At 36.5% G+C, this 27,818-nt stretch overlaps 6 protein-coding genes and 2 long non-coding RNA genes across 13 annotated transcripts; 7 read left to right on the top strand and 1 right to left on the bottom strand.

Moving 5' to 3' along the window:
* The first annotated feature begins 1,432 nt into the window (after nt 1–1,432).
* Nucleotides 1,433–4,070, top strand: LOC143264194 (odorant receptor 13a-like). Its single transcript, XM_076530189.1, has 7 exons — nt 1,433–1,635; nt 1,762–2,023; nt 2,543–2,659; nt 3,031–3,121; nt 3,179–3,312; nt 3,412–3,544; nt 3,658–4,070. Exons 1-7 carry the CDS (start codon nt 1,539–1,541, stop codon nt 3,703–3,705), a joined length of 882 nt encoding a protein of 293 aa, XP_076386304.1. The 5' UTR covers nt 1,433–1,538; the 3' UTR covers nt 3,706–4,070.
* A 630-nt stretch (nt 4,071–4,700) lies between these two features.
* LOC143264195 (uncharacterized) lies at nt 4,701–5,826 on the top strand. Its single transcript, XM_076530195.1, has 2 exons — nt 4,701–4,895; nt 5,057–5,826. The coding sequence occupies exons 1-2, from the start codon at nt 4,746–4,748 to the stop codon at nt 5,222–5,224; spliced, it is 318 nt and encodes a 105-aa protein (XP_076386310.1). The 5' UTR covers nt 4,701–4,745; the 3' UTR covers nt 5,225–5,826.
* A 534-nt stretch (nt 5,827–6,360) lies between these two features.
* Nucleotides 6,361–7,528, top strand: LOC143264202 (uncharacterized). Its single transcript, XR_013037749.1, has 3 exons — nt 6,361–6,471; nt 6,657–6,948; nt 7,379–7,528. It is a non-coding gene; the product is annotated as an uncharacterized LOC143264202 (long non-coding RNA).
* An 848-nt stretch (nt 7,529–8,376) lies between these two features.
* On the top strand, nt 8,377–12,215 carry LOC100880828 (uncharacterized). The gene is made up of 9 exons (XM_076530169.1): nt 8,377–8,844; nt 9,238–9,354; nt 9,413–9,530; nt 10,479–10,740; nt 10,860–10,976; nt 11,383–11,473; nt 11,537–11,670; nt 11,766–11,898; nt 12,099–12,215. Exons 1-9 carry the CDS (start codon nt 8,695–8,697, stop codon nt 12,144–12,146), a joined length of 1,170 nt encoding a protein of 389 aa, XP_076386284.1. The 5' UTR covers nt 8,377–8,694; the 3' UTR covers nt 12,147–12,215.
* LOC143264197 (uncharacterized) lies at nt 11,033–27,553 on the bottom strand. 4 transcript variants are annotated; one of them, XR_013037739.1, is made up of 10 exons: nt 27,415–27,553; nt 27,274–27,342; nt 26,793–26,927; nt 26,528–26,678; nt 26,156–26,448; nt 23,631–23,806; nt 12,471–12,646; nt 12,128–12,283; nt 11,742–11,880; nt 11,033–11,658 (listed from the first exon to the last, which is right to left on the bottom strand). It is a non-coding gene; the product is annotated as an uncharacterized LOC143264197 (long non-coding RNA). The 4 variants fall into 4 exon arrangements; XR_013037747.1 differs by having other exon boundaries at nt 12,471–12,612; XR_013037745.1 differs by lacking the exon at nt 12,128–12,283.
* LOC143264196 (odorant receptor 43a-like) lies at nt 14,789–15,923 on the top strand. The gene is made up of 5 exons (XM_076530204.1): nt 14,789–14,878; nt 15,114–15,204; nt 15,268–15,401; nt 15,491–15,623; nt 15,691–15,923. The coding sequence occupies exons 3-5, from the start codon at nt 15,277–15,279 to the stop codon at nt 15,736–15,738; spliced, it is 306 nt and encodes a 101-aa protein (XP_076386319.1). The 5' UTR covers nt 14,789–14,878; nt 15,114–15,204; nt 15,268–15,276; the 3' UTR covers nt 15,739–15,923.
* On the top strand, nt 16,942–23,184 carry LOC105662692 (uncharacterized). 3 transcript variants are annotated; one of them, XM_076530139.1, is made up of 9 exons: nt 16,943–17,120; nt 18,654–18,770; nt 18,828–18,945; nt 19,716–19,977; nt 21,673–21,789; nt 21,904–21,994; nt 22,073–22,209; nt 22,744–22,876; nt 22,934–23,184. In XM_076530139.1, the coding sequence occupies exons 1-9, from the start codon at nt 16,971–16,973 to the stop codon at nt 22,979–22,981; spliced, it is 1,173 nt and encodes a 390-aa protein (XP_076386254.1). In that variant the 5' UTR covers nt 16,943–16,970; the 3' UTR covers nt 22,982–23,184. The 3 variants fall into 3 exon arrangements, with proteins under 3 accessions (XP_076386268.1, XP_076386254.1, XP_076386262.1); XM_076530147.1 differs by having other exon boundaries at nt 16,947–17,120; nt 22,076–22,209; nt 22,934–23,177; XM_076530153.1 differs by lacking the exon at nt 18,654–18,770 and having other exon boundaries at nt 16,942–17,120.
* LOC105662693 (uncharacterized) lies at nt 23,801–27,272 on the top strand. Its single transcript, XM_076530177.1, has 9 exons — nt 23,801–24,763; nt 24,929–25,045; nt 25,110–25,227; nt 25,328–25,589; nt 25,822–25,938; nt 26,174–26,264; nt 26,328–26,461; nt 26,556–26,688; nt 26,873–27,272. Exons 1-9 carry the CDS (start codon nt 24,614–24,616, stop codon nt 26,918–26,920), a joined length of 1,170 nt encoding a protein of 389 aa, XP_076386292.1. The 5' UTR covers nt 23,801–24,613; the 3' UTR covers nt 26,921–27,272.
* Nucleotides 27,554–27,818: the final 265 nt, after the last annotated feature.

The following is a 27,818-nucleotide window of genomic DNA, read 5'->3' as shown; positions in this document are numbered from 1 at the left end:
ACAAAAAAATTCTTGTTAATCAGTGGAATTTGGCCTGGCCAGAACAAAGCTGTCCAGTACATTTGTCGATTTATTATAGGCGTTATTACTATCATATCAATTATCTCACAGGTACAGGCAGGACATAGCATCGATTTTCTTTTTGATGTATGCATAAGTGCTAACATTCTGGATACTCTACGCGTGACTGCTAATGGCTTTTGCAACTGTGACAGTGAAAGTGTTTCTTGGGGTGTTTCTGAAATAGTACAAAAAAAAGCGTGCACGTGATAAACTAAGTGGAATATGCACAGTAAAATATGTAAAGCATGTATAGGTCGTTCTTATGTATCGTCCTTATCTTATCGTTCTACTTGATTTTCGAGAAGGTTAAATATAAACTTTTTAGCTGTTTGCAAAAATATTTACTATTTATAAAATGATAAATTAAAATGAAATTCAGTCTCTCCCTCTTGCTCAGTCCTTTTTTTATTTGTCAGATCAGAAACTCCCAGTATTTCTTTGATAGTTTGAGTGCTGTGGAAATTTAAAATTACAGGTAGCAAGAGTGGTACGTTCTTTCTGCCTCGATGTCTTAGTAGAACAGCTTCCATTTATACTTGCTCATGTTTTGGTACTTGTGAAACAAGGCACCTACGTCATGAACGACGCGAAAGTGAGTACAGAAGTCGATCCACGAGTTGACGCGTGAGGAACAAAGTAAAAGAAGTTCTCCGGGAATATTACCGGATTGATTAGTTGGAGATGTAGGGATTTGGGGATATAGGAATTCGGGGTAGTGGAGATTCGGGAGTGTGGAGATTCTGGGGTTTAGGGATTTGGGTGGGTAGGGATTTGAGGGTCCTGGGATTCGGAGCTGTAGAAATTCGGGGGTGTGGTGATTCGGGGGTGTAGAGATTTGAGGGTCCTGGGATTCGGGGGTGTAGAAATTCGGGAGTGTGGAGATTCGGGGGTGTAGGGACTTGAGGGTCCTGGGATTCGGGGGTGTAGAGATTCGTGGAAGTAGAAATTCGGGGGTGTAGGGATTTGGGGGTGTAGAGATTCGGGAGTGTAGGGATTTGGGGGTGTTGGGATTCGGTGGCGTAGGGATTCGGGAGTTTAGGGATTTGGGGGTGTTGGGATTCGAGGGTGTAGGGATTCGGGGGTGTAGGGATTTGGGAGCGTGTAGATTCGGGAGCGTAGGGACTCGGGGAAGTAGAAATTCGAAAGTGTAGAAATTCGAGAGTGTAGAAATTCGGAAGTGTAGGGATTCGGGGGTATGGGGATTCGGGGGTGTAGAGATTCGGCGTATGTAGAAATTCAGAAGCGTAGAAATTCGGAAGCGCAAAAATTCGGAAATGTAGAGATTTGAAAATGTAGGAAATCGGAAATATAAGTATTCGGTAATGGGATTCGGAAATGGCATGGTTTCCATATGTGTTCTTCTAAACACATATGTGAACCTCATCCCGCGCCAACTCGTGATTGACAAACGTACCCCGCCTTGTACCCTTTAACGACCAAACTACTCCTTACAGCTTGAAACGCTGTTAACTGGAATGTTCAACGACTGGAAGACCGACAGATCGAAAGAGGAACTTGCCATTCTGTCGTCATATATGGACAAGGGTTCCTTTTTCTCAACAGTTTATTTAGGTGGGGCAATGTGCAACTACATATATTATACAAATTCAACTACTTAAATAATTTCTTTTTTTGAAAAAAATTTCTTAATGTTTGTTAAGAATATGTGTATGTGTATTTTTATAATACTGTTTACAGTGAATGCGTACGGCACCACGGCACTATTTATACAGTTACCATGGTGGCCACGCATTGCCGACCTAGTGATGCCATTGAATACTTCTCGACCTCGAACGTACATTATTCCAGCTTATTACCCCCTTGACGAGGACCGATACTATTACTTGATAATATTCCAAATGACTATGGAAGTTATAGTTTTGATGTTTGTGTACGTGGCCTGCGACACTTGCTTCATTTACTCTGTGCAGCACGCTTGCGGATTGTTCGCAACGTGTGGGTAAGAATGTTGAGAAAGAATACATTGGGCAGTAATTTAACGCATAATTAATAAGATGACTTTAACTTTCAATATGAAAAAACTGTGATGTATATGCAAAAGAATGCATATGTGAAATTTTAGAAATTTTTCTTAATATCTTCTTTATTATTATAATTATTTCGTAATATCTTCTGATCTTCAGATAAATACGCTTTATCTTCTAATAACATTTCATGTTCTAGTACAAACATTTTCCCATGAAAAATCACTATTACTTCGTGCCATAATTACTATATCTAGTAGCAGCAAAACCTAATACTTGCAATAATCGTTATCTAATATATACTTCCCTTAAAATTTTCCATCTTCTCAGCAGCTAATTTGACTATGAAAAACAGATAATTTGATCTTGAAATTAGTATTCAAGGTCAATTGTTTCAATCCACCCTCAGCGATCCAAATGTTACAGAACGTTTGCCACAACTATACAATTCATAGCTCCTTGAAGTTAAAATAATTGCTAATATTTGTGAACAGATATCGTTTTAAGGAAGCTGTCAGAGACGTCTCTGCATCGAGCGACATTTTAAGCTTACCAGAGGAGACTTACGAGAAGGTGTGCCGCTCCGCTGAGGCTCATAGTCGTGCAATAACGTTGGTATACAATATCTCTTCATTTTCGTTGCGTTGGAGAGAAAATTGTTTAAATATAATTTTAATAAGGTGTCCGTATGAAATCAATAATTTCTTTGATTATTATATAGAATCATAATTTTCATGTGAATGAAATACCAATGTGACATAATTTCTATATTGAAATATTTACTCATTTTATATTAAAATAGTTACTTATTCTATTTATTTACTTAGTATTCTATATTAAAATAGTTACTGTAGGTTTCAGTGAAAGCAGTGTCGCTCAAAATATTGTTCTCCTTTATGTTCTTAAATAAATAATTCTCCTACAGTATTTTAAGAATATTTTGTAGCACATAGTAATACGTACAAATTCTACTTTTTTCCAGATTTGTCAAAGAATTCGAGGAAATTCACTTCGGTTACCTTTTGATCTGTTTGGCTACCATAACCGTCGCCTTCAGTGGAACATTAGCGTTGGTTAGTTTAATTTGCATATTCAGTCTTAACAACTTTCTTTAAGTACCCCTTTTGCAGCTGTCGAAATTGAACATTTGCCCGCAGTTCTATGAATGCGTCGTATTCTTAATTGTTCAGTTGGTGCATCTGTTTCTATTGACGGTTCAAGGGCAGTTTGTGAGCAACTCGAACTGGAAGACCTATAATGAAATGTGGGTGTGAGATGCATGTTAAATAAAAACAAATGTAAAATAAAAATGTGATTAGAGGTTTTGATAACATGTTTTGGATCATTCGTGTGTTATTTATAGATACGAAGGTTTGTGGTATCTTGCGGTACCTAAAACGCAAATGGTGTACATGCAAGCGTTAAGAGCAACGCTAAGTGCTCCTCAAATAACTGCTGGACGTCGTATTCCAATGAATCTAGAGACTTTTGCAAGCGTAATATATTGATATTATTACTTAAAAACTATTTAATTTAATAGTTTTTAATTTAAAACTAATTTCACTTAATTTAAGACTAATACGAAAATAATTCGAGCGTCTGTTTTCAGATCATAAAAGCATCCGTTTCGTATTTCACGATGTTGAAGAGCGCATAATGGAACTAGTTCCCTAAGTCAAGTGTGTAAAATACAAATTTTTCAATGTGGTATCTAGTTGTCCAGTATTTAGTACTTTATTAAACTTAACAGGAATTTAACGGTGTGATAACATACATTAATTTTCATTTTTATAACCATAAAATATCGCCGGTGTCAAAGAGAACGTCAGATGTCCGTCAGTTTTATAGTATTCAATGTTACACCTAAGGACTAACTTAGAAACTGTATCAACATTGAATAGTTATTTTATAAAAAAAATGTGTGTTGATAAAAAGCTACAATATTTATACGATAACATTTATATATGTCCAATAAAAGGATCACTTGCATTACATACCAATGGAATGTCTTGAATTATGTTTATTCCACAGAAAATAAATTCAGACCCGTAATTGTTAAACATCACTTGCCATCATTTTGCAAAATTTCGGTTCGAATGACGGGTGCACTTCTGTTATCCCTCTAATAACTCTCGGTAGAAATTTGCATGCGACGAGTATCAACGTTGTCAGTTCAGTAACAGTGCAGATACGAAGAACAACGCCGACTGCCCGATATTGACGTACTCTCATATGCGCTATTACTGTATAATTTTCCGAGGGGCTAAGACGATAATTGTTCAATTTACTGTTTTTATATTCCACCGTACCTTTTAATCAACAGATTTATATCGAAACGGTTGATCCCGTTAGAACTGTTGAAAGCGTTTCAGTACAAAGTTAAAAGCGTCACGTTGGCATACATAATTTACCCCCCTATTCGTGTACCCATCTTAAAGGTGTGTTAAAGACTTTCAACGGTAAAAATTGCTTCAATGTTGGTTTCTAATTATTTGTCAAACATCTGCTGTTTAATCTCTTAGATACAAAGGAAACCATTACCGAGCTACTAATTTGTCTCTAATACAATGTTCGAGGCACGATTGAAAATCCATATAAAAAATATAGTACTTAGACAGCGGTATATGAGTGTTCGATACACCGTTTCCGCGATAGTTGCATTTACAATTCAGACGTTCATTTCGTGGATGTGGAATCATGGATACAATTGAGTCGGAACGTCGTCACTTTAAAATAATAACATCCTATTTAAGCACCGTCGGTATTTGGCCTTACCAAAAGAAATATACCCAGTATTTTTTGCGGACTATCGTTTATATTGTTATGGTATCATGTATTTCGGCACAGGTACGATGTATTAATTTTCATTTACATGTGCGAATATTTGTACACCTTCGTTATAATTTGTGAGTTGTTTATCGAGCTATTGTAATCCCTATAAATTATGAATCCATATCGTAAAAAGAACCGTAGTCGATAATTATTACAAATATTTGACATCTTTACAGATATCATACGTGGTATGCTTCTTCACCATAGAGACTCTGACAAACATGCTTTTTATGATCTGCACCTGCTCGATAGCACTGGTGAAGCATTACATATGCGCCGCAAAAGGCTCAAAAGTGATAAACTACATACTTTATTCTCCACCATCCGGCATTTACACGAGCTGACATATTTCGATACAGTTTAAGGTACTTTTGGACGGCATGGTCGAGGACTTGAAATCGGATAGGACGAAAGAAGAACTAGCTATTATGACGCCGTACATGAACAGGGCAATCTTCATGGCAACAGCTTATTCGTGTAAGAAAATGTGAAGTGTGTCATTATATTAAAGATTATCCTTGCTATGAGGGATTCGTATACTCGCACATTGTGTATGTATAAAAATATTTCTCTCATGCAAAACTTTCGTTACATACTAACTGCAGTTTGATCAGTTTTCTCAATTTTCACGACTCTCCATGCATGCACGATTCACTATGTGTTTAACGGCAACATTGTTTGTAGATGGTACAATGTCTGTCGCCGCCATATTTGTCCAAATGCCACTTTTGCCGCTCATTGCCGACATTATTGTGCCGTTAAATACGTCGCGACCTCGAGCGAACCCAATGGAACTACACTATTTCTTCGTTGACACGGACGAGCACTCTTTGTGGACAATGTTACATGCCAATATTTCCGTTTTAGTAACAGCGATCACATCTGTAGGCTGCGACACATTTTATATATACACAGTGCTGCACGCTTGCGGATTATTTGAGGTGGCTGGGTAAGCTTATCGCAGTCGCAGATCGCTATAATTGCTTAATTGTAGTGTGAGACAGATATCCAAGTATAGAGAAATTTAACTATTTGGGGTTAGACTATTTCGACGTTTGGGGAATTAGAAATCTGAGGTTTGGGAATTCGGGAACCTGAAGGTTTTACTTTACAATATGGCAGCGGGGGTTTGTAGACTTCCGGGAAATGAACGTTCGGGAATTTAATGCGTTTGGGAACTCAGTGTTTATGAATTTGGAGATTTACTAGTTTGGGACTTTGAGTGCTTGGGAAGTCAGAAATGTGACGGTCAGGAAATTTGAAATACTGAAATTTGGCAATCTGAGAACTTTTGAACCTTGTACGAAATTTACACAGTCGTAAAAAATTGTAATTTCATTCAACCTCGTCACATGAATTTTTATAATATTTTTTTCACTGCATAGCACTTATACAGAGACTATTCATAGGCTACATTCATGCAATTTTCTAGCTATTAATATGAAATACTGCCAATTACGATGATCATAAATGCTCGTAGATATCGATTCAAATGTGCGATCAGTAATTCTGGTGTGCGAGGAACTACGATGTCAAAGGAGATGTACAAGAAGGTTTGTCACTCCATTAAAGCTCATGAGCGTGCAATAAGGTTAATATATTTGATCATTTTATATCGATTTGCAATTACAAAGTCATTAGTCAAACCAAATTCTATACGTTCGAATAGCAATTTGATAAAACTTCAAAAACATTCGAAATTTTAATTCCTTACTCCGAACTCACTATATTTCATACGTGTCTACCTTGTTTCGAAATTACTTTTATATTCTCCAGGTATGTAAGAGAAATTGACGACTGTTTTTGTGGAATTTTGTTTATCGCTATCTTTATAACAGTCACAGCTCTCAGCAGCTCATTATATTGGGTAAGTCCGGGAAACTATTCCATGTTCGATAAGAATTATTTTCATGAATATATCTTTTTGCGAGCAGGTGTCAAGATTGAAACCTTCCGAAGAGTTCTACATGCATCTAATTTCTCTGCTTACCGAACTATGGCATATACTTTTCCTGACATTTATGGGACACTTTGTGATTAACAAAACTGATACAATGTATAATGAAATGTAAGTGACAATACAACTATATAATGTTTAACAGTTTATAATAGCACATGAAATAAATTGTAACATTTAGGGCAAGCTTCGAATTATTTACATACAGAAAATATTTTAGATAAAACTACACAGTAGACTGCCTTTATATTGTCCAGATCTGTGTGGTCGATCGAGCAAACTCTTCGATACGAATTTTTTTTCTTTACATTCAAGTCCTGTCATAAATTCTCCGTTAAGCACAATGAGAGTAAAACTACCATACGGTGTATGTTCACCTGCTGTAACGCCAGGAGTTACGCCACGTTTTAAGTAGCAATGTATTATATCGTGAGGCTCTCGAATAGCCAGATCTAACCGCCCGATTATTGTATCAATGTAATCGACAAATAATTCCAAGAGTTTCTCATTCATGCACGAATTAAAAAACTGTCATTTACAGATACGAAGGAAAGTGGTACAATAGCGAGCCCAGAACTCAAGCATTATTTATACTGGCATTAAGGGCAGCCAGGGATTCTCCACAAATCACAGCCGGGGGTGTTGTTGCAATGAACTTGCAGACTTTCGCACAGGTAGTTATTTTTTGCAGTGGCGAACTAATTAGAATATAATTTGGATACATGTTTACAGACAGTAAAAATATCGTTCTCGTACTTTACGGTGCTGCAATCAGCATAATGATCTAACGAAGATGATGAAATTGTTAGATGATGAGGAGATTGTTAGTAAAGATGCGACTGTTAACGGAGCTTTATACTGTCGTAAGAGTGCACGATAAATAATTGGTTGGAACATGTGTCTAGAAACAGGAACAGCTAAGAATATGTCATAATCATGTAGTTGATAAGTTAGCGCAATCCTCGAAGATATTAGACCGAATGCTCTGATTCAAATTGTTTCACTCATAATAGTATTACTGCCGGTTGATGTATTACAATATACTGTATCACATATTTAATTATACGTAGCATTTAAATTGTGTGAAATAATCTTTCAATATCGGATTTTTGACTCTCTAAAGACCCTCTAGAAATCAGTTAATCCTAAGCTTCTGCATCAACGCTAGAAAGTATGAATGTCGTAGACAATACGTTAAATAGTTTATTAATTACCATATTATCCTCGATCATACATTGAAAATCCACCACCGACTTATTCCGCTCATTCAAATCTGCTACTTCGTTTGACACGCAGCTAGCACACCGTAGATATCACAAACAGCAGTGCATAAGAATAAAATCAGCAGTTCGAACCGAAGAACGATATAAGGTGAGTGATGTTGATACACTCGCGTGCGGGATACAACTGCGGCAGTTTAGTATGTCCAAGAAGAAAATTACATGCTCTACCATTCTTCTGCTTTGTTACATTATACGATCGAAGTACTCAAATTTAATGGAAACATTTCTCCCTATGAAAACAGCCGAAACCTTTCTATTCAAAAATTGCAAGCAATGTACGCAGTTATACGACGTTTATCGTGAACGGTAATAGCGAAAGAGGTAAACGGGGTATCGATATTAATGATCAATTTTGCGTCACTTAATGTAGTCAGAAGAAGGACCGTTAGCGACCCGGTAATTTTTCTGTAACGCGAGCTTGGTGCCGAACAGATGGTTCGCATGAAAAATGCATCACTTGGAAGGGTTATAGAATCGTTCCAAGCGTGGATTCAACTGCAGTCCTCTTCCTGACAAGAACGTATACATGAAAGCCTCTTGTTGAAAAGCCTCTTCAGATTATTGCTGTCTCATTATGGATGCAGGTACAATAGAAGAACGTTACATGAAGATTACCAAAAAATTCTTGTTACTCAGTGGAATTTGGCCTGGCCAGAATCAATACGTCCAAGCCATATGTCGATTTATTATATCTGTTGTTACTGTAATATCAATTATGTCACAGGTACACGCATGGTATAGTATCGATTCTTTTTTGGATGCATGTGTTGGTGTTCATATCGTAGGTACTCTAAGTGTATCTGACAGTGGTTATTCTAATCGTGACAGTGAAAGTGTTATGCAAGGTGTTTCCGATCTTTTACGACTGAAAAGAGGGTGAATCTACTCGAAAGATAACTTTCACATTTTCCATCGTGTCGCGAATAGTTTACAAATAATTAAAAACCGTCGAAATTCAGTTCTCTCCAAAACGAAGCTGCGAATGAACAAATTTTGTTACAAATTTTTGCCTCATTTTTTCGTGCAGATTCATCGTTTTTACAATTGTACCGATTGGAAACATTCTGTATTTTAGGTAGAATTATATCGTAACTGCTACGAATACTATCGATTACAGATAGAGAGAGTAGTATCCTATTTCAGCCTCGATGTGGTAGTAGAACAGCTTCCATTTTTACTTGCGTCTTGCTTGGTACTAGTGAAACAGGGCACTTATATCGTAAACGACTCAAAAGTGAGTAGATATGAATCCTCGCCTGTTCAATTCCACAAAATGAACTATCTGGCCGTAGCTTAAAACGTTGTTGACTGGGATGTCTAACGACTGGAACATGGACAGACCGAAAGAGGAACTTGCTATTATGACGTCATACATGGACAGGGGTGCCCTTTTCGCTAGAATTTATTCGGGTACGTTGATATAATGAGTATACCTGTATTCCAGAGTCCCCATACTACCGAATTTCTACATCCCCGAATCCCTACACTCCCGAATTTTTACATGTTCGAATTTGTACACCCCCGAATTCTTACACCCCCAAATTTCTACACTCTCGAATTTCTACTTCCCCGAGTCCCTACACTCCCGAATCCCCACGCTCCCAAATTCCTACACTCCCGAATCCCTACGCCCCCGAATCCCTACAACCCCGAATTCCTACACCCCTAAATTTCTACGCTCTCGAATTTCTACATCCCCGAATCCCTACACCCCCAAATTTCTACGCTCTCGAATTTCTACTTCCCCGAGTCCCTACACTCCCGAATCCCTACGCTCCCAAATTCCTACACTCCCGAATCCCTACGCCCCCGAATCTCTACACCCCCGAATTTCTACATCCCCGAATCCCTACACCCCCAAGTTCCTACCACCCCAAATTTCTACATTCTCGAATTTCTACTTCCCCGAGTCCCTACCCTCCCGAATCCCCACGCTCCCAAATCCCTACACCCCCGAATCCCAACTCCCCCAAATCCCAACACTCCCGAATCCCTACGCCCCCGAATTTCTGCTTCCACGAATCCCTACATTTCTAATCTCTCCATTCCCAAATTCCCCTATCCCAAATTTCTCACATCCCTATATCACTATATCCCCAAATCGCCATATTCCCAAATTCACACATCTCCAACTCGATACATCCCCAAAGTCGTGCATCCCCAAATCACCACGCCCAGCAGCTACTCCAATTGGTCAGAATAAAAAAATGCCGCACACGTACTCTCGTGAATCCCGGCGCCAATTCGTGGGTTGATAGTACTTTGTTTTATCTCGTAACATATTGTTAATTACACTGTGATGCACTACAAAGTAATTTATTCGATAAGAGATTTGTATTTTGACAATTTTGTTTCTAGCGAATGCATACGGCACCACAGTTCTGTTCATTCAAATACCATGGTGGCCACGCGTCGCCGATATAATATTGCCATTAAATACCTCTCGACCTCGAGCGTATATTATTCCAGCTTCTTTCCCCATCGACGAGGACAAGTACTATTATTGGATAATATTGCAAATGACTTTAGGAGTTTTAGTTTTGACGTGTGTGTACGTTGCCTGCGATACTTGCTTCATATACTCCGTGCAGCATGCTTGCGGACTATTTGCGACATCTGGGTAAGCATATGAGGAATACTTTCGAGAACTATTTAACCTGTAATCGATTAGACCCTTTAAAAATTTGTACATTTTAAATGCGTGAAATTATAATAGATGTTGCAAATGTTTGTATGTAGATATCGTTTTAAGGAAGCGATCAGAGACGTTCCTGCAGGAAGCAACGTTTCAAACTTGTCGAACGAGACGCACAGGAAAGTGTGCCGCTCGGTTGAGGCTCACAATCGCGCAATAATGTCGGTATACAATATGTATTTATTTTCGTTACTTTGCTGAGAAAGTGGATTAGTATCTATATAGATTATCTCTAGGTTATTTTAATTTAGAAACTGTAGATGACTTCGATTACCTTCGATTTTACGCATTATGCATATTTATAATTGTATCCAAAATGGTGTCTTCAGATTCTAGAATCTAGCACAGAATCTAGTAGTCACACTCAACTGATATCGATACTATTTTATTGAAAAATAAAAATCGCGTGTTTGAAAACACCGACTGGAAACGAGAATAATTTCATTGCTTTTATAGAAAATAATTTATACCCGAATGCTCTTGAAGTACCAATGCGATATATTATACTTTCTATATTTTATTTATGAACTGCGTGATTTGTTTGCAAATTCTGTTTAAAATTCCTAGATTTTTGAAAGAAGTCGAAGATATTCACTTTGGTTATCTTTTGATCTGTTTGGGTATTATAACCGGAGCTTTCAGTGGTACACTGGCTTTGGTGAGTTTATTAAATTCAATATTGTACGATTATAATAACTGTCTTTAGATGCCACTTTCTCAGCTATCGAGGTTGAGCATTTGCATGCAGTTCTATCAGTGCGCTGGATTCTTGGTTGTGCAATTGATTCATCTATTTTTCTTGACGATTCAAGGACAGTTTGTGATCGACTCGAACTGGAAGGCCTATAACGAAATGTGGGTATAAATGAATGCGAGCAAAATAGAAATATTAAATATAATTATCGATATAGTAAGATATTTTGTACCATTCAGAACTGTGCCATTTACAGATACGACGGGTTATGGTACCACGCAGAACCTAAAATGCAAATACCGTATATGCTCGCGTTAAGGGCAACCATAAGTGCTCCCCAAATAACAGCTGGTCGTCGTATTCCAATGAATCTGGAAACATTTGCAACCGTAATACATTATTTAAAAACCATATACATAATTTCAATTTTTTTATTTCAAACCAAATACACAATTTTTAACGCGTTTTATTTATATCAATATATTTGATGGAAATCTTTATAGACAAATAGGACTAAAATTAAGATTTAAGTTTAATTTTTGGAGTTTATTTCAGATTGGTCCAAAAATAATTTCAACATTTTTTGTAGATTATAAAAGCGTCGGTTTCGTATTTTACCATGTTGAAGGCCACGTAACATCCTGATGAAGAGAATAGTGTTTCATGTCTAGGTGCACGAGAAGTGGATAATTGGTATACGACATTCATTCAAATTTTCATATCGATTATGAATTGGAGTTGTTGAATAGAATTGTTGTACTTCGTAGGATGCATCTGATACAAATAAAAGTTGTAGGACATTTACGTTGCGTTCAATTACTAAAAACTTAACTTGTGAAAAGTTAACACGACTTCTTAGTAGCTGATTAATAAGAGCTGGGCTAGTAGCTCAGAGAAAAATTTGTTGCCGGTACACTAAAGTCATAATCCGTCATTTAATTTAATGTAACTCATCACTCACCGCTAATGATTTATCAGTGTTCTAGTGGTACATCAATTCATTTAAACCATTCCCATAATTTTTGTATATCTTCACTGACCGCCGACATTGACTCTCTGAAGCAGCTTCGTTGTAGGAGTTCCATCTACCCACCATGTCCATTCTTTGCAGCATTCGTAATATTGGCGCAGCAGAGCCTACAAAGAGATTTATATTGTACATCAACATTGGCAGGACCGATGTAATAAATCGAAGCATGAAACTGAGACAATAAATCCTGAATATCGTTAATAATACACACACTAGTATACGCACAATGGCTTCACACCTTGTCATATATCGAGACCACCGTAGACTCATCCCGTTTCAAATAATAACTTCCACAAATCTGCTACTTCGTTCATCACTACATTGACACATCTTTAAAGCTAGCGTTCCACGTTTATCGCCAACAGCAGTGCAGACGAATGAAACTAACAGTGCGGACACGAAGAATGAACATTCGCTAACTGTAAGCGACGTTGACGCATTCGTGTACGAGTCTCTACTGCGGCAGTTTTGCGTGTTCGGGAAGAAAATTGCACGCTTTACTATTCGCATACTTTGCGACATCGTACGATGGAACTACTTACATTTAATCGAAACGATTCACTGTATCAAAACAATGAAAACCATTTTTGTTCCAATTTGGAAGAACATAAAGGCGGTGCTTAGTTACATAGTGTTTCTTGAGTATCGTAATAGCGAAAGTAGCAAGATAAAATGTGTATCAATATTAAGGATCAATTTTGCGTCAATTATTTCCATATGTTCCTATACCGAGGCTGTCTACCAGGCAGTAATTTACTCATAATACATGATTAGCGCTGCATTAATGCATCCTATCAAAAATGCACCGCATAGACTTATTATGGAATCGATCAAAGTTCGGGCTCTGCGACAGCCCTCTTTGCGACAAGAACGTATATATCAGATCGAGAAGTCTAGTCTGTTGCTGTCTCATCATGGATGCAGTTACGATTGAAGAACATTATTTGAAAATTACCAAAAAATACTTGCTAATCACTGGAATTTGGCCGGACCAAAATAAATCTGTCCAGTACGTTTGTCGATTTTCCACGTACATTGCTTGTGGTGTATCAATTATAACACAGGTACCTGCATGCTATAGTATCGATTTTAATATGTCTGGATGTTCATACATATGTATAAAATGTATCTAACTATTACAATAGTGACAGTGTTGTTATATAGAAGGTGTTGCCCAAATTCTATAATTATTTTAGCGATATGAAAATTTGAAATTGCAGATGATGAGGGTGGTACGCTATTTCAGCCTCGACGTTCTAGTAGAACAACTTCCATTTTTGTTTGCCGCGATCTTGATACTCGTGAAACATACCACTTACGTCGTAAACGATGCAAAGGTGAATGAACAGAAATATAAGCCCTGTGAGTTTATTTACACAAAATGAACTAATTGCAGCTGAAGAAGCTGCTAACTGGGATGTCTGACGATTGGAAAATCAATAGATCCAAAGAGGAAGTTGCTATTATGACGTCGTACATGGATAGGGGTGCTTTTATCGCGACAATTTATATAGGTAAGACTGTATAATTAGGAACTCCATTGTTGTGTAAAAGTAAATCAAATTTAATAACGATTTACTTAACGTAGGATTTGAGTCCTTAACTCTCTCCCTGCTTATGTTACATCTGGTTATATGTTTATTACGTATGTTCTTTCAACTTCTAGTGTAAATTGTAAATTCTGTCTAGTGTAAATTCTGTTCGCAGCGAATGCATACTGCACCTTATTTCTGTTTATCCAATTACCATGGTGGCCACGTATCGCCGACATACTGAAGCCGCTAAATACTTCTCGACCTCGAACGTACGTTCTTCCAGCAGCTTTTCCCTTCGACGAGGACAAATACTATTACTGGATCATATTACAAATGACAATTGGAATTGTATGTACAGTGTTCGTGTACATTGCATGCGACACGTGTTTCGTCTACATCGTGCAGTATGCTTGCGGATTATTTGCAATATGTGGGTAAGAATATAAGGACGATACTTTGAGCAATAATTTTTGGCGAAATTAGTAGGACGACTCTGTCAGATTTCAGTACAAAAAAGATAGCTACAAAGTACGATAATAAGATGATTTGAACTTAGCCAGTGTCAATTTAATACATATTCTTCGAATTAAATTTTGTAGAATTCATCTAATATAGCCGTGACTAGATATTTCTTTACAGTTTGCATAGTGCGTAAAATTGTTATAAATATTGCACATGTGTGTATAGATATCGTTTTAAAGAAGCGATCAGAGATGCGCCTGCAGGAAGCACCATTTCAGACCTGTCTACCGAAACGTACAAGAGAGTGTGTCGCTCTGCCGAGGCTCACAATCGTGCAATAACGTTGGTATATAATATGTTCTAACTACCGTAAAAATCACGTGTTCAAAAATATCGACTGGAAGTACGAACGATTTCATCGATTTTCTATAAAATCACAATCTATACCTACTGCTCTTTAAGTATAAATATAAGTGTAAATGTATATGTATGAAAGTATACACGCGACATGTTATACTTTCAGCATTTTATTTAAATATCGCACGAATTGTTTGCATACCGTGTTTACGTTCCTCAGATTTCTACAAGAAATCGAAGATATTCACTTCGGATACCTCTTGATCTGTTTGGGTATTATAACCGGAGCCTTCAGTGGTACACTAGCTTTCGTGAGTTCTTTAAATTCGATATAGTCTAATTATTATAACTTTCTGCAAATGCCATTTTCTCAGCTATCGACAATGAAAATTGGCGAGAGGTTTTACCAGTGCATTGGATTCTTGGTCGCTCAATTTATACATCTGTTTTTCTTGACGATTCAAGGACAGTTTGTGACTGCCTCGAAATGGAAAGCCTACGATGAAATGTGTGTACAAAATGAATTCAAAATAAAAATATAAAATATAATTTTAAAACATGTTTTGTACCATTCATTGGGAATTCTGCCATTTACAGATACGACGGGTTATGGTTTAATGCTGCACCTAAAACGCAAATGTTGTACATGCTCGCGTTAAGAGCAACCCTAACATCTCCTGAACTAACAGCTGGACGTCGAATTCCAATGAACCTGGAGACCTTTGCAAGCGTAATATTTTTCTTCTTTAAGTCTTATCTATTTCATTACTTAGCCTCACTTAAACATTTATTTTTAGATTCTAAAAGCATCCGTTTCGTATTTTACGATGCTGAAGAGCACGTAACCTCCAGATAAATTATATTGTGTTTATGTTTAAGTGCACGAGAAAAATCGTATACAAAATTCATTCAATTATTGTCGATCAATTAAAACAAGTACTGGAGTTGAATGGAATTATACTTCATCGGATTTGAAATAAATTTGTAGGACAATTATGTTGTGTTTAATTACCAAAATCTTAATTGGAAAAAATAATTGGTAAGAATTTAGAGTTAATTGGTAACTACTGATTAATATTTAATAAGTATTAGTAACATTTAATAAGATACATAAAGACTAGTCGCTTCTTAATCAGTAAATAATTGAATATATAATAGCAACAAAGTTATACAATGGCGGTCGAACAAAAATTTGAAACAACCACCTGTATGTCATAACAGCGGTAAATATTAAAATACATACATATAATATGGCATTATAATGTATGATTAAAATACATGTACTTATATTTGTTAACAAACATCTTACTAAGATAATAACAAATAAGTTGCTCGGAATAGAGTGGCCATTTTGTAGAAAAATCTCTGCTCGTGTGACGAAAAGTCGCAATTTATAAATGAGACATATGTAACAGAGGAATTACCTTACAATGTTTAAAGTCTTTTGAAATAAATCCATTTCACAAAAATTTTAGCAAAAATGTTGAACACGACGAATCATACATTTGCAAGGTTCTAAAGACGAGTATAATACCCTTATCACTAATCACTTTCACACGATAGAAGTTCGGATGCTACAAATGTTCCAGTAAGCTACTTTGACAATTTCGAAGTGAAAGACAAAGTAAAGCTACGAATAGCAATCGTGCGATGTTAATACGACCAAACACAAGCCGCTACTGCGGCACTTTTGGCCAAGACAAAAATTGTGCACTTGTGTTTTTTGTCCCGCTTTCAATTGACCCACCTGCATTTACACGAAACGATTCGCTCCACTAAAGCCACTGCGTTTCAAGTTAACATTGTATGCACTACATTGATGTACTTAATTGAACACTCGTATACATCAAGTATGGCAAGCCGTTCGAGGAGCAAAAAGCATTTTGATGTAACTGCGAAATTATTCGTCAACCGTTTACAACATGTGCGACCCTAAGGCACCACGCAGCTCGCTTGGTCGATACATGATTGAGAGCTTAATGTGGACCGTGCAATATTAATAACGAATCGTTCCGGTGACTACGTCTGCGGTTCTACTCGTTCAGTACCCACCTTAGTTTTTCATCTGAGGTGCGTTATGGATGCAGTCGAGATACAAGAACGTTACTTGAAGATTACGAAGAGATATTTAGTGCTGGGCGGGATTTGGCCTACTCAGAAGAAGTCCGCTCAGTATATTTATCGAGTTATTATTTATATTGTTATGGTACCCACTGTCTTGGCCCAGGTTTGTTTGCAAGTGATATTTCTTTTATTGTATTTTGTGGAAATTCACCTTTCAGAGATGTGTGATTTAGTAATCGTCAATCACGAGTTGACGCGGGAAGAGGTTGACATATGTGTTTAAAAGAACACATATCGAAACCATGCCATTTCTGAATTCCTACATTACCAAATATTTATATTTCCGATTTCCTACATTTTCAAATCTCTACATTTTTGAATTCCTACACTTCCGAATTTCCACACTCTCGAATTCCTATACTCCCAAATTTTTACACACCCGAATTTCTACGCTTCCGAGTTTCCACACTCTCGAATTCCTATACTCCCGAATTTTTACACACCCGAATTTCTACGCTTCCGAGTTTCCACGCTCTCGAATTCCTATACTCCCGAAATTTTAAACTCCCGAATTTCTACGCTTCCGAATTTCCACGCACCCGAATCTCTACACCTCGGAATCCCCACACACCCGAATCCCTACATCCCCGAATTTCCACGTTCCCGAATCCCTACATCCCCGAATTTCTACACTTCCAAATTTCTACGCTTCCGAATTTCCACACACCCGAATCCCTACACCTCCGAATTCCCACACTCTCGAATTTCCACGCTCTCGAATCCCTACATCCCCGAATTACTACATCCCCGAATCTCTACGCTCCCGAATTCCTACACCCCCGAATCCCTACACCCCCTAATCCCTGCACACTCGAATCCCTACTCCTCCGAATCCCAACACCCCCGAATCCCTACACTCTCGAATTCCTATATTGCTGAATTTTTACACACCCGAATCTCTACGCTCCCGAATCCCTACACCCCCGAATCCCTACACCCCCGAATCCCTGCACCTCCGAATCCCCACACTCCCGAATCCCTACACCCCTGAATCCCTGCACTCCCAAATCCCTATACCTCAAAATCACCTTAATTTTAATAATTAAGGGTCGTCAGTTAACACCTTGCACTATGATTTGTTAGGTGCGTCACAATTAACTAAACACAGCTATAATTTTAAAATAGAGAAGGTTGAATTGTTTTGGCAATCTGATAGCAATTGACTACGCATCGTTCACTATGCATATTGAAGTCTATTTAAAATTCAGTATATGTAAAGTTGATCATAGTTAAAGAATGCGTCACGAGTGACTAGTCAGAATAGGGTTTCTTATTTAGGCTCGCTAATTAGAACACTCGTAAGGTAGCTACGGTCGAACTTTTCAAACAGAAAAAACAAAGAGCATGTACATTATAAAATTCTTTTAAGATAATTTCTCTTTATCTCACATCGCATAAATATTAATATTGACCTACTGTATTAACAAAAATTAATTGTAAATTACTAAAACATGAAAGTAAATGTGCTGAAAGAGTTGCATACATAATTTAAAGTATCATACAAGGACATTTAACTGAAATAATATATTACCTTAATTATTACCCTATCAATTGAAATAATGTATTACCTTCTTACGATTTCAGTTCTGATTTGTGTAATTCTACAATTGTTACGAATATTTAACATCGATTACAGTTAGCAAGGGTCATATGGTTCTTCGACATGACTACTCTGTTACAACAACTTTCCTTCTTCCTCGCGATGGTGCTGCTGTTGATAAAACAAGCCGCCTACATAATAAACGATGCAAAAGTAAGCGTGCATGTTTCAGTCTATTTTTCATTACACGAAACGGAATTGCGTTTGCAGTTTAAAGCACTTTTGGATGGCATGTACAATGACTGGAAGAAGGATCGGACAAAAGAGGAAATCGCTATAATGATTTCGTATATGGACAGAGGAGCCTTTTACTCGTCGATTTATATAGGTGAGATTTGAAATGTATAACGATCTGAATTATTCCGTAAATATGCAAAATTATCTGATTAAAAAATTGATGTTCTATCATGTCATGTTTAAAATTGTCGTGCAGATATTATATTGCTAAACAAATAGGCAGTCAACTAGACAAATCAATTTTTAGAGAGTCTAACAAATTCTTATTACGAATTCTTCTTACGATAGACAATTATAGACGTACTTGAATAAATATTTTCTCGTGCATTGTTTTTAGCCTCTTGCACTATTTTGACGAGACTGACTCGTGACGCACTTATACTTCGGCCGTAATTAATTTTACTCGACTTTTCAATACACTTCAATTTGGAGTTCAAGTCCAATTATAACTTGCATAGTCAACGATTGTATAATAACATATTGACATAACATTTCAATTTTTTTGTCTGTTTTAATATTGTAGCTGTAATTAGTCTGTTCTGACTGACGCACCTGACAAATAAGTCATAGCGCAAGGGGTTAAAATACTCTGTACATTACGAAGTTGCAAAATATTATAGTGTAGATAATATTGTACTGACAAGATTATATTGTCAGTAAGAGTATTGTGAAAGAATATTCTTCAACAGCGTGTATAAATTTTCTGAGATCTTCACGACGATACACAATACATCACAATATAATACTGCTTTCAAAAATTTGTATTAGATAATTTAGAAATTGACGATTTTTCTGCAAAATTTCATGGACATCCATTTTCTATGATATTGTGATTATTGTACTAATAATTAATTTTTTTAGCGAGCGCATACTTCGCCATGATGCTATTCCTCCAAATGCCATGGTGGCCACGCGTAGCCGACATTTTGATGCCGTTAAACGCGTCTCGACCTCGAGGATACATCTTTCCGGCTTATTATTACGTCGACGACGACAAATACTATTACTGGATCATAGCGTATTCGAGTATCGCAACTATCATAACGGTGTGCGGTTACATAGCTTGCGACATTTACTTCATATACGCGGTACAGCATGCTTGCGGATTGTTCACGGTGGCTGGGTAAAAAAATTGCTTGAGAAGAAAGTTCCTGATGATAATTTAACGAATTGTTAAATATAGATAGATTTGATTGTATGGAGATTTGGGAGTTTAGCAATGCGTGGATTTGCGAATTTGAGAAATTTAGCAGGGTGTGGATTTGCAAATTTGAGAATTTTAGCAGTATGGAGATTTGCACATTTGAGAATTTTAGCAATGTGTGGAATTGTAAATTTGAGAATTTTAGCAATGTGTGGAATTCCAAATTGAGAAATTTAGCAATGTGTGGATTTGCAAATGTGAGAATGCAAATGTGAGAATTTTAGCAATGTGTAGATTTCCAAATGTGAGAATTATAGCAATGTGTGGATTTGCAAATGTGAGAATTTTAGCAATGTGTGGATTTCCAAATTGAGAAATTTAGCAATGTATGGATTTGCAAATATGAGAATTTTAGCAATGTGTGGATTTCCAAATTGAGAAATTTAGCAATGTGTGGATTTGCAAATGTGAGAATGCAAATTTGAGAATTTTAGCAATGTGTGGATTTGGAAATTTGAGAATTTTAGCAATGTGTGGATTTCCAAATGTGAGAATTATAGCAATGTGTGGATTTGCAAATGTGAGAATTTTAGCAATGTGTGGATTTCCAAATTGAGAAATTTAGCAATGTGTGGATTTGCAAATGTGAGAATGCAAATGTGAGAATTTTAGCAATGTGTAGATTTCCAAATGTGAGAATTATAGCAATGTGTGGATTTGCAAATGTGAAAATTTTAGCAATGTGTGGATTTCCAAATTGAGAAATTTAGCAATGTGTGAATTTGCAAATGTGAGAATGCAAATGTGAGAATTTTAGCAATGTGTAGATTTCCAAATGTGAGAATTATAGCAATGTGTGGATTTGCAAATGTGAGAATTTTAGCAATGTGTGGATTTCCAAATGTGAGAATTTTAGCAATGTGTGGATTTCCAAATTGAGAAATTTAGCAATGTATGGATTTGCAAATATGAGAATGCAAATGTGAGAATTTTAGCAATGTGTAGATTTCCAAATGTGAGAATTATAGCAATGTGTGGATTTGCAAATGTGAGAATTTTAGCAATGTGTGGATTTCCAAATGTGAGAATTTTAGCAATGTGTGGATTTCCAAATTGAGAAATTTAGCAATGTATGGATTTGCAAATATGAGAATGCAAATGTGAGAATTTTAGCAATGTGTAGATTTCCAAATGTGAGAATTATAGCAATGTGTGGATTTGCAAATGTGAGAATTTTAGCAATGTGTGGATTTCCAAATGTGAGAATTTTAGCAATGTGTGGATTTCCAAATTGAGAAATTTAGCAATGTATGGATTTGCAAATATGAGAATGCAAATGTGAGAATTTTAGCAATGTGTAGATTTCCAAATGTGAGAATTATAGCAATGTGTGGATTTGGAAATGTGAGAATTTTAGCAATGTGTGGATTTCCAAATGTGAGGAATTCAGCAATGTGTAGATTTCCAAATTTGAGAATTTTATCAATGTATACATTTCCAAATTTGAGAATTTTAGCAATGTATACATTTCCAAATTTGAGAATTTTATCAATGTATACATTTCCAAATTTGACAGTATCAGCAATATATAGATTTGCAAATTTGAAAATTTAGAAATTAGCAACGAACTGCTATAAAATACTACGTAATATCTAAAATCACAAATATTTATAGACACCGTTTCAAGAAAGCGATCCACCAGATCTCCGATAAAAGGAAAATTCCTCAGATGTCGAATGAGACCCACAGGAACGTTTGTCGCTCGATTATGGCGCACGATCGAGCAATAACGTTAGTATAAAGTGACCCACAAACTTTTCATAATATATCCAAGCCAAATAGTACTTCTAATTCAATAATATTATACTAAGTGACTTACCTACAAAACGTATTTTTATTTTTCAGATATGCGAAAGCGATTGACGACTTTTATTATGGTATACTGTTTATCGTTGTCGGTATGACAATCGGAGCTTTCAGTAGCACGTTATTTTGGGTAAGTTCGTTAAACTTTATTTTAACGGATGACAGTAACTTGTCGGACGATAGTAGCCTTCTTTATATCTTTTCGAAGCAGCTGTCAAAAATGAAACCATGCGCTCAGTTCTATGAGTATATAGTTTTTTTAACCATTCAACTTCTGCATATATTTTTCCTGGCCATTCAAGGACAGTTTATGATTAACAGAACGGACATTGTCTACAACCAAATGTGAGTACTAAGTCGATGGAATCACCTACTCTTCAGCGAAATAATTACAAGTTTTAAACGATGCACCTACATTACGGATATTTCTGTATCTATATCGTATGAAGTTATGAAAATATTATGGCGCAAGCAGGGAACACTGTTCAATGCATATAAAATAAATTGTAACATTTAGGGCAAGCTTCAAACCATTTACAGATAGAAAATATTTTAGATGAAACTACACAGTAGACTGCCTTTATATTGTCCAGATTTGTGTGGTTGATCGAGCAAACTCTTCGATACGAATTTTTTTTCTTTACATTCGTCAAGTCCTGTCATAAATTCTCTGTTAAGCACAATGAGAGTAAAACTACCATACGGTGTATGTTCACCTGCTGTAACGCCAGGAGTTACGCCACGCTTTAAGTAGCAATGTATTATATCGTGAGGCTCTCGAATAGCCAGATCTAACCGTCCGATTATTGTATCTATGTAATCGATAAATAATTCCAGCAGTTTTTCATTCATCCACGAATTAAAAACTGTCATTTACAGATACGAAGGACAGTGGTACAATAGCGTGCCCAAAACTCAAGAATTATTTATATTAGCACTAAGGACAGCTATGAATCCTCCACAAATAACAGCCGGAGGTGTTATTGCAATGAACTTGCAGACTTTCGCAGAGGTAAGTATCATTTGCATTTGGTGACTAATTAGAGTATAATTTGGATACATGTTGTAGGTTGTAAAGGTATCATTTTCCTACTATACGGTATTGCAAACCGTCTAACGAAGATACTAGAATCCATTATTATAAAAAGTGCAAGATTTATAAAATTAGTAGTGTTCTATAGAGTGCACGATAAATAAATGGTTGTAATATGCATCTGATAACATGAAGTGTGAAGAATAGGACATACTTGTGTGATGATTTTTTACTACAAGGCTCGAAAATGTTTGAGCAATTACTTTGCAAGTAATAAAATATTTCACGCATATGAGTATTAGTGAAACCCTTTCTGTTATAGTATATCACATATTTTGCTATATGTGGTATTTGAATGATGTGAACAGCATTTTTAACTTGGATTTTAACAATCCACCAAGGTATAAAAGACTTGAGTGTGACAAATAGAATACAACAATCGCTACTATTTTTCAAAAATGCTTCCATCAGTTATCTGTAGTCAATGTTTCCGTTCCTCAAGTTTCAGCCTGTGTTGGAAGATGGCGGTGACAGTACTACTCTGTGGCGGTCATATCAAAAGATGTCACTTTGTGCACATATACTTCATTACGTTTTCAAATCTAATAGTGTATTTATCATAAACACGATCATAGAAAATTATTGACTTCAACGCGTAGGATGAGGGGCACAATTTTTGTTATTACACTAAAGTCATAATCCACCATTTAATTTAATGTAACTCATCACTTACCGCTAATGATTTATCAGTGTTCTAGTGGTACATCAATTCATTTAAACCATTCCCATAATTTTTGTATATCTTCACTGACCGCCGACATTGACTCTCTGAAGCAGCTTCGTTGTAGGAGTTCCATCTACCCACCATGTCCATTCTTTGCAGCATTCGTAATATTGGCGCAGCAGAGCCTACAAAGAGATTTATATTGTACATCAACATTGGCAGGACCGATGTAATAAATCGAAGCATGAAACTGAGACAATAAATCCTGAATATCGTTAATAATACACACATTAGTATACGCACAATGGCTTCACATCTTGTCATATATCGAGACCACCGTAAACTCATCCCGTTTCGAATAATAACTTCCACAGATCTGTTACTTCGTTTATCACTACATTGACACATCTTTAAAGCTAGCGTTCCACGTTTATCACCAACAGCAGTGGAAACGAATGAAACTAACAGTGCGGACACGAAGAATGAACATTCGCTAACTATAAGCGACATTGACGCATTCGTGTACGAGTCTCTACTGCGGCAGTTTTGCGTGTTCGGGAAGAAAATTGCACGCTTTACTATTCGCATACTTTGCGACATCGTACGATGGAACTACTTACATTTAATCGAAACGATTCACTGTATCAAAACAATGAAAACCATTTTTGTTCCAATTTGGAAGAACATAAAGGCGGTGCTTAGTTACATAGTGTTTCTTGAGTATCGTAATAGCGAAAGTAGCAAGATAAAATGTGTATCAATATTAAGGATCAATTTTGCGTCAATTATTTCCATATGTACCTATACCGAGGCCGTCTACCACGCAGTAATTTACTCATAATACATGATTAGCGCTGCACTAATGCATCCTATCAAAAATGCACCGCGTAGACGAATTATGGAATTGATCAAAGTTCGGGCTCTACAACAGTCCTCTCTGCGACAAGAACGTATATATCAGATCGAGAAGTCTAGATTGTTGCTATCTCATTATGGATACAGGTACAATGGAAGAACGCTATTTGAAGCTTACCAAAAATTTCTTGATAATCAGTGGAATTTGGCCCGATCAATATAAACCTGTGCAGTTCTTTTGTCGATTGACTACATACATTGCTACTGGATTGTCAGTTATAACGCAGGTACTCGCATGGTATAGTCTCGATTGTGATTTGGATGCCTGGATAGGTGTTCATATTGTATTGTGTAAAGTGAATCTAACTATTGCAATCGTGACAGTGATGGTTATATAAGGTGCTTCCAAAATGCCATAATTGTTTCAGTGGTATGAAAATTTGAAATTGCAGGTAACGAGAATGGTACGCTATTTTAGCTTCGAAGTTGTAGTAGAACAGCTTCCATTTTTCCTCGCTGCGATCTTGGTATTCGTGAAACATACCACTTACGTCATAAACAGCGCAAGAGTGAGTAAATACAAATATGACCTTTGTGACAAACATGCTTAATTTTACGTAATGACCTGTTTAGCTTAAAAAGCTGTTGACTGGAATGTGTGACGACTGGAAGATCGATAGATCGAAAGAGGAGGTTGCTATTATGACGTCTTACATGGATAGGGGAGCTCTTATCGCGAAGATTTATACAGGTAGGACAATATAATATAACTAAATCAATCATTGTGTAAAGTAAATTACATAAAAATTACTGACTCAGTTTAAAATATGTAAACTTAAATGTTTTTACAGCGAATGCATGCAGCACCACAGCTCTGTTCATTCAAATACCATTCTGGCCACGCATTGCCGACATAGTGATGCCATTGAATACTTCCCGACCTCGAGCGTACATTATTCCAGCTTCTTTCCCCGTCGACGAAGACAAATACTACTACTGGATAATATTACAAATGGCTGTTGGAATTTTGAACGTAATGTTTGTGTATGTTGCATGCGACACGTGTTTCGTGTACGCTGTGCAGCATGCTTGCGGATTATTTGCAACGTGTGGGTAAGAATATAAGGACAACTGTAATTAGTAGGACGACTCTGTCAGATTTCAGTACAAAAAAGATAGCTACAAAGTACGATAATAAGATGATTTGAACTTAGCCAGTGTCAATTTAATACATATTCTGCGAATTAAATTTTGTGGAATTCATCTAAGATAGCCGTGACTAGATATTTCTTTACAGTTTGCATAGTGCGTAAAATTGTAATAAATATTGCAAATGTGTGTACAGATATCGTTTTAAAGAAGCGATCAGAGATGTGCCTGCAGGGAGTACCATTTCAGACCTGTCTACCGAAACGTACAGGAGAGTGTGTCGCTCTGCCGAGGCTCACAATCGTGCAATAACGTTGGTATATAATATGTTCTAACTACCGTAAAAATCACGTGTTCAAAAATATCGACTGGAAGTACGAACGATTTCATCGATTTTCTATAAAATCACAATCTATACCTACTGCTCTTTAAGTATAAATATAAGTGTAAATGTATATGTATGAAAGTATACACGCGACATGTTATACTTTCAGCATTTTATTTAAATATCGCACGAATTGTTTGCATACCGTGTTTACGTTCCTCAGATTTCTACAAGAAATCGAAGATATTCACTTCGGATACCTCTTGATCTGTTTGGGTATTATAACCGCAGCCTTCAGTGGTACACTGGCTTTAGTGAGTTCTTTAAATTCGATATAGTCCAATTATTATAACTTTCTCCAAATGCCACTTTCTCAGCTGTCGACAATGAAAATTGGCGGGAGGTTTTACCAGTGCATTGGATTCTTGGTCGCTCAATTGATACATCTGTTTTTCTTGACGATTCAAGGACAGTTTGTGATCAACTCGAAGTGGAAGGCTTATAATGAAATGTGTGTACAAAATGAATGCAAGCAAAATAAAAATATAAAATATAATTTTAATAACATGTTTTGTACCATTCATTAGGAACTGTGTCATTTACAGATACGACGGGCTATGGTACCATGCTGAACCTAAAACGCAAGTGCCGTATATGCTCGCGTTAAGGGCTACCCTAAGTGCTCCCGAAATAACAGCTGGACGACGTATTCCGATGAACCTGGAGACCTTTGCAAGCGTAATACATTTATTAATATTTTTTACAAATTATGGAATACTTAAATTATTTTTAGGAACTTCTAAGGATTAAATGCGTTTATGTTATTGATGTGCTTTACGTACCTATTTAATTATACAGTCGTCTTCAGCATATATGGTAACACGTATGATTAATTAAAAATATTTTGAATGTTCGTTTTCAGATCATAAAAGCATCCGTCTCATATTTCACCATGTTGAAGGCCACGTAACCCCGGGCTGAAAAGTGTTAGTATTAGTGCTGAAGAGTAGTAAGTCCAATATTGAAAATCAAGATTTTTCAGTCTAGTATGTAGACTGCGGGTAGTAATTAAAATTAACGAAAGCAGATAACGGTATGACAACAATATATTTGGTTTTCATAAATTATTGGTGGACGATAAAAATCAGACTTTGATTTTATCAATAATGCTATAATAAACATTTAGAAAATATTTTCAAATATCTCTATTTCACAAAACATAGTTTCAGACTTAAATGTATGGTTGCATATATCAAGCGACACCTTAATATAGTAAACAATTAAAATTATTTCTGTTCAGATATAATTTTGAAATATTTTTACCTGAACCATGCAAGCTTATTTACACCTCAGAATTTTAAATGTGGAGGTGTACGAATATCGTGACCACAACTGGAAAATGTTCCAATGTAATTATTTTGGATATGGATGTATACTTTAGGTTGTTACATTTCGATCTTTCACCTTTTAAACTTCTTGTCATCCGCCATGTAATGTTTACTGTCTTGACCATCTACAAAGCTATATAATGTTATACATAAAATTTGAAATAAATCAGTGGATCGCATTGAAGTAAAAGTAATCTTGAATATCGTTGATAATATAACAGTGTTGTCCACACATCTTCCACGACCACATATCACTAGATGCATTCCGCTTCGTGTAATAAATAAAATTGCTCCACAAAGTGCTACACATCTGCTATTTGACCAAAACTAACACCAGTCTAACCAGCGTCAATCTAACACCAATGAAGATTGAAATTTCGAACACGAACATAAAGTGAGAATAAGCGATGTTGATGCATTCGCGTGCGCGCTGTCACTGCGAGTCTCCCATATCCAAGAAGAAAATTGCACGCTTGCAGT

This window comes from Megachile rotundata, chromosome 1 (genome assembly GCF_050947335.1).
Source record: "Megachile rotundata isolate GNS110a chromosome 1, iyMegRotu1, whole genome shotgun sequence".
Classification (NCBI taxonomy): domain Eukaryota; kingdom Metazoa; phylum Arthropoda; class Insecta; order Hymenoptera; family Megachilidae; genus Megachile; species Megachile rotundata.
Note: the sequence above shows the minus strand (reverse complement) of the source record. Positions and strands in the feature narration are given on the sequence as shown.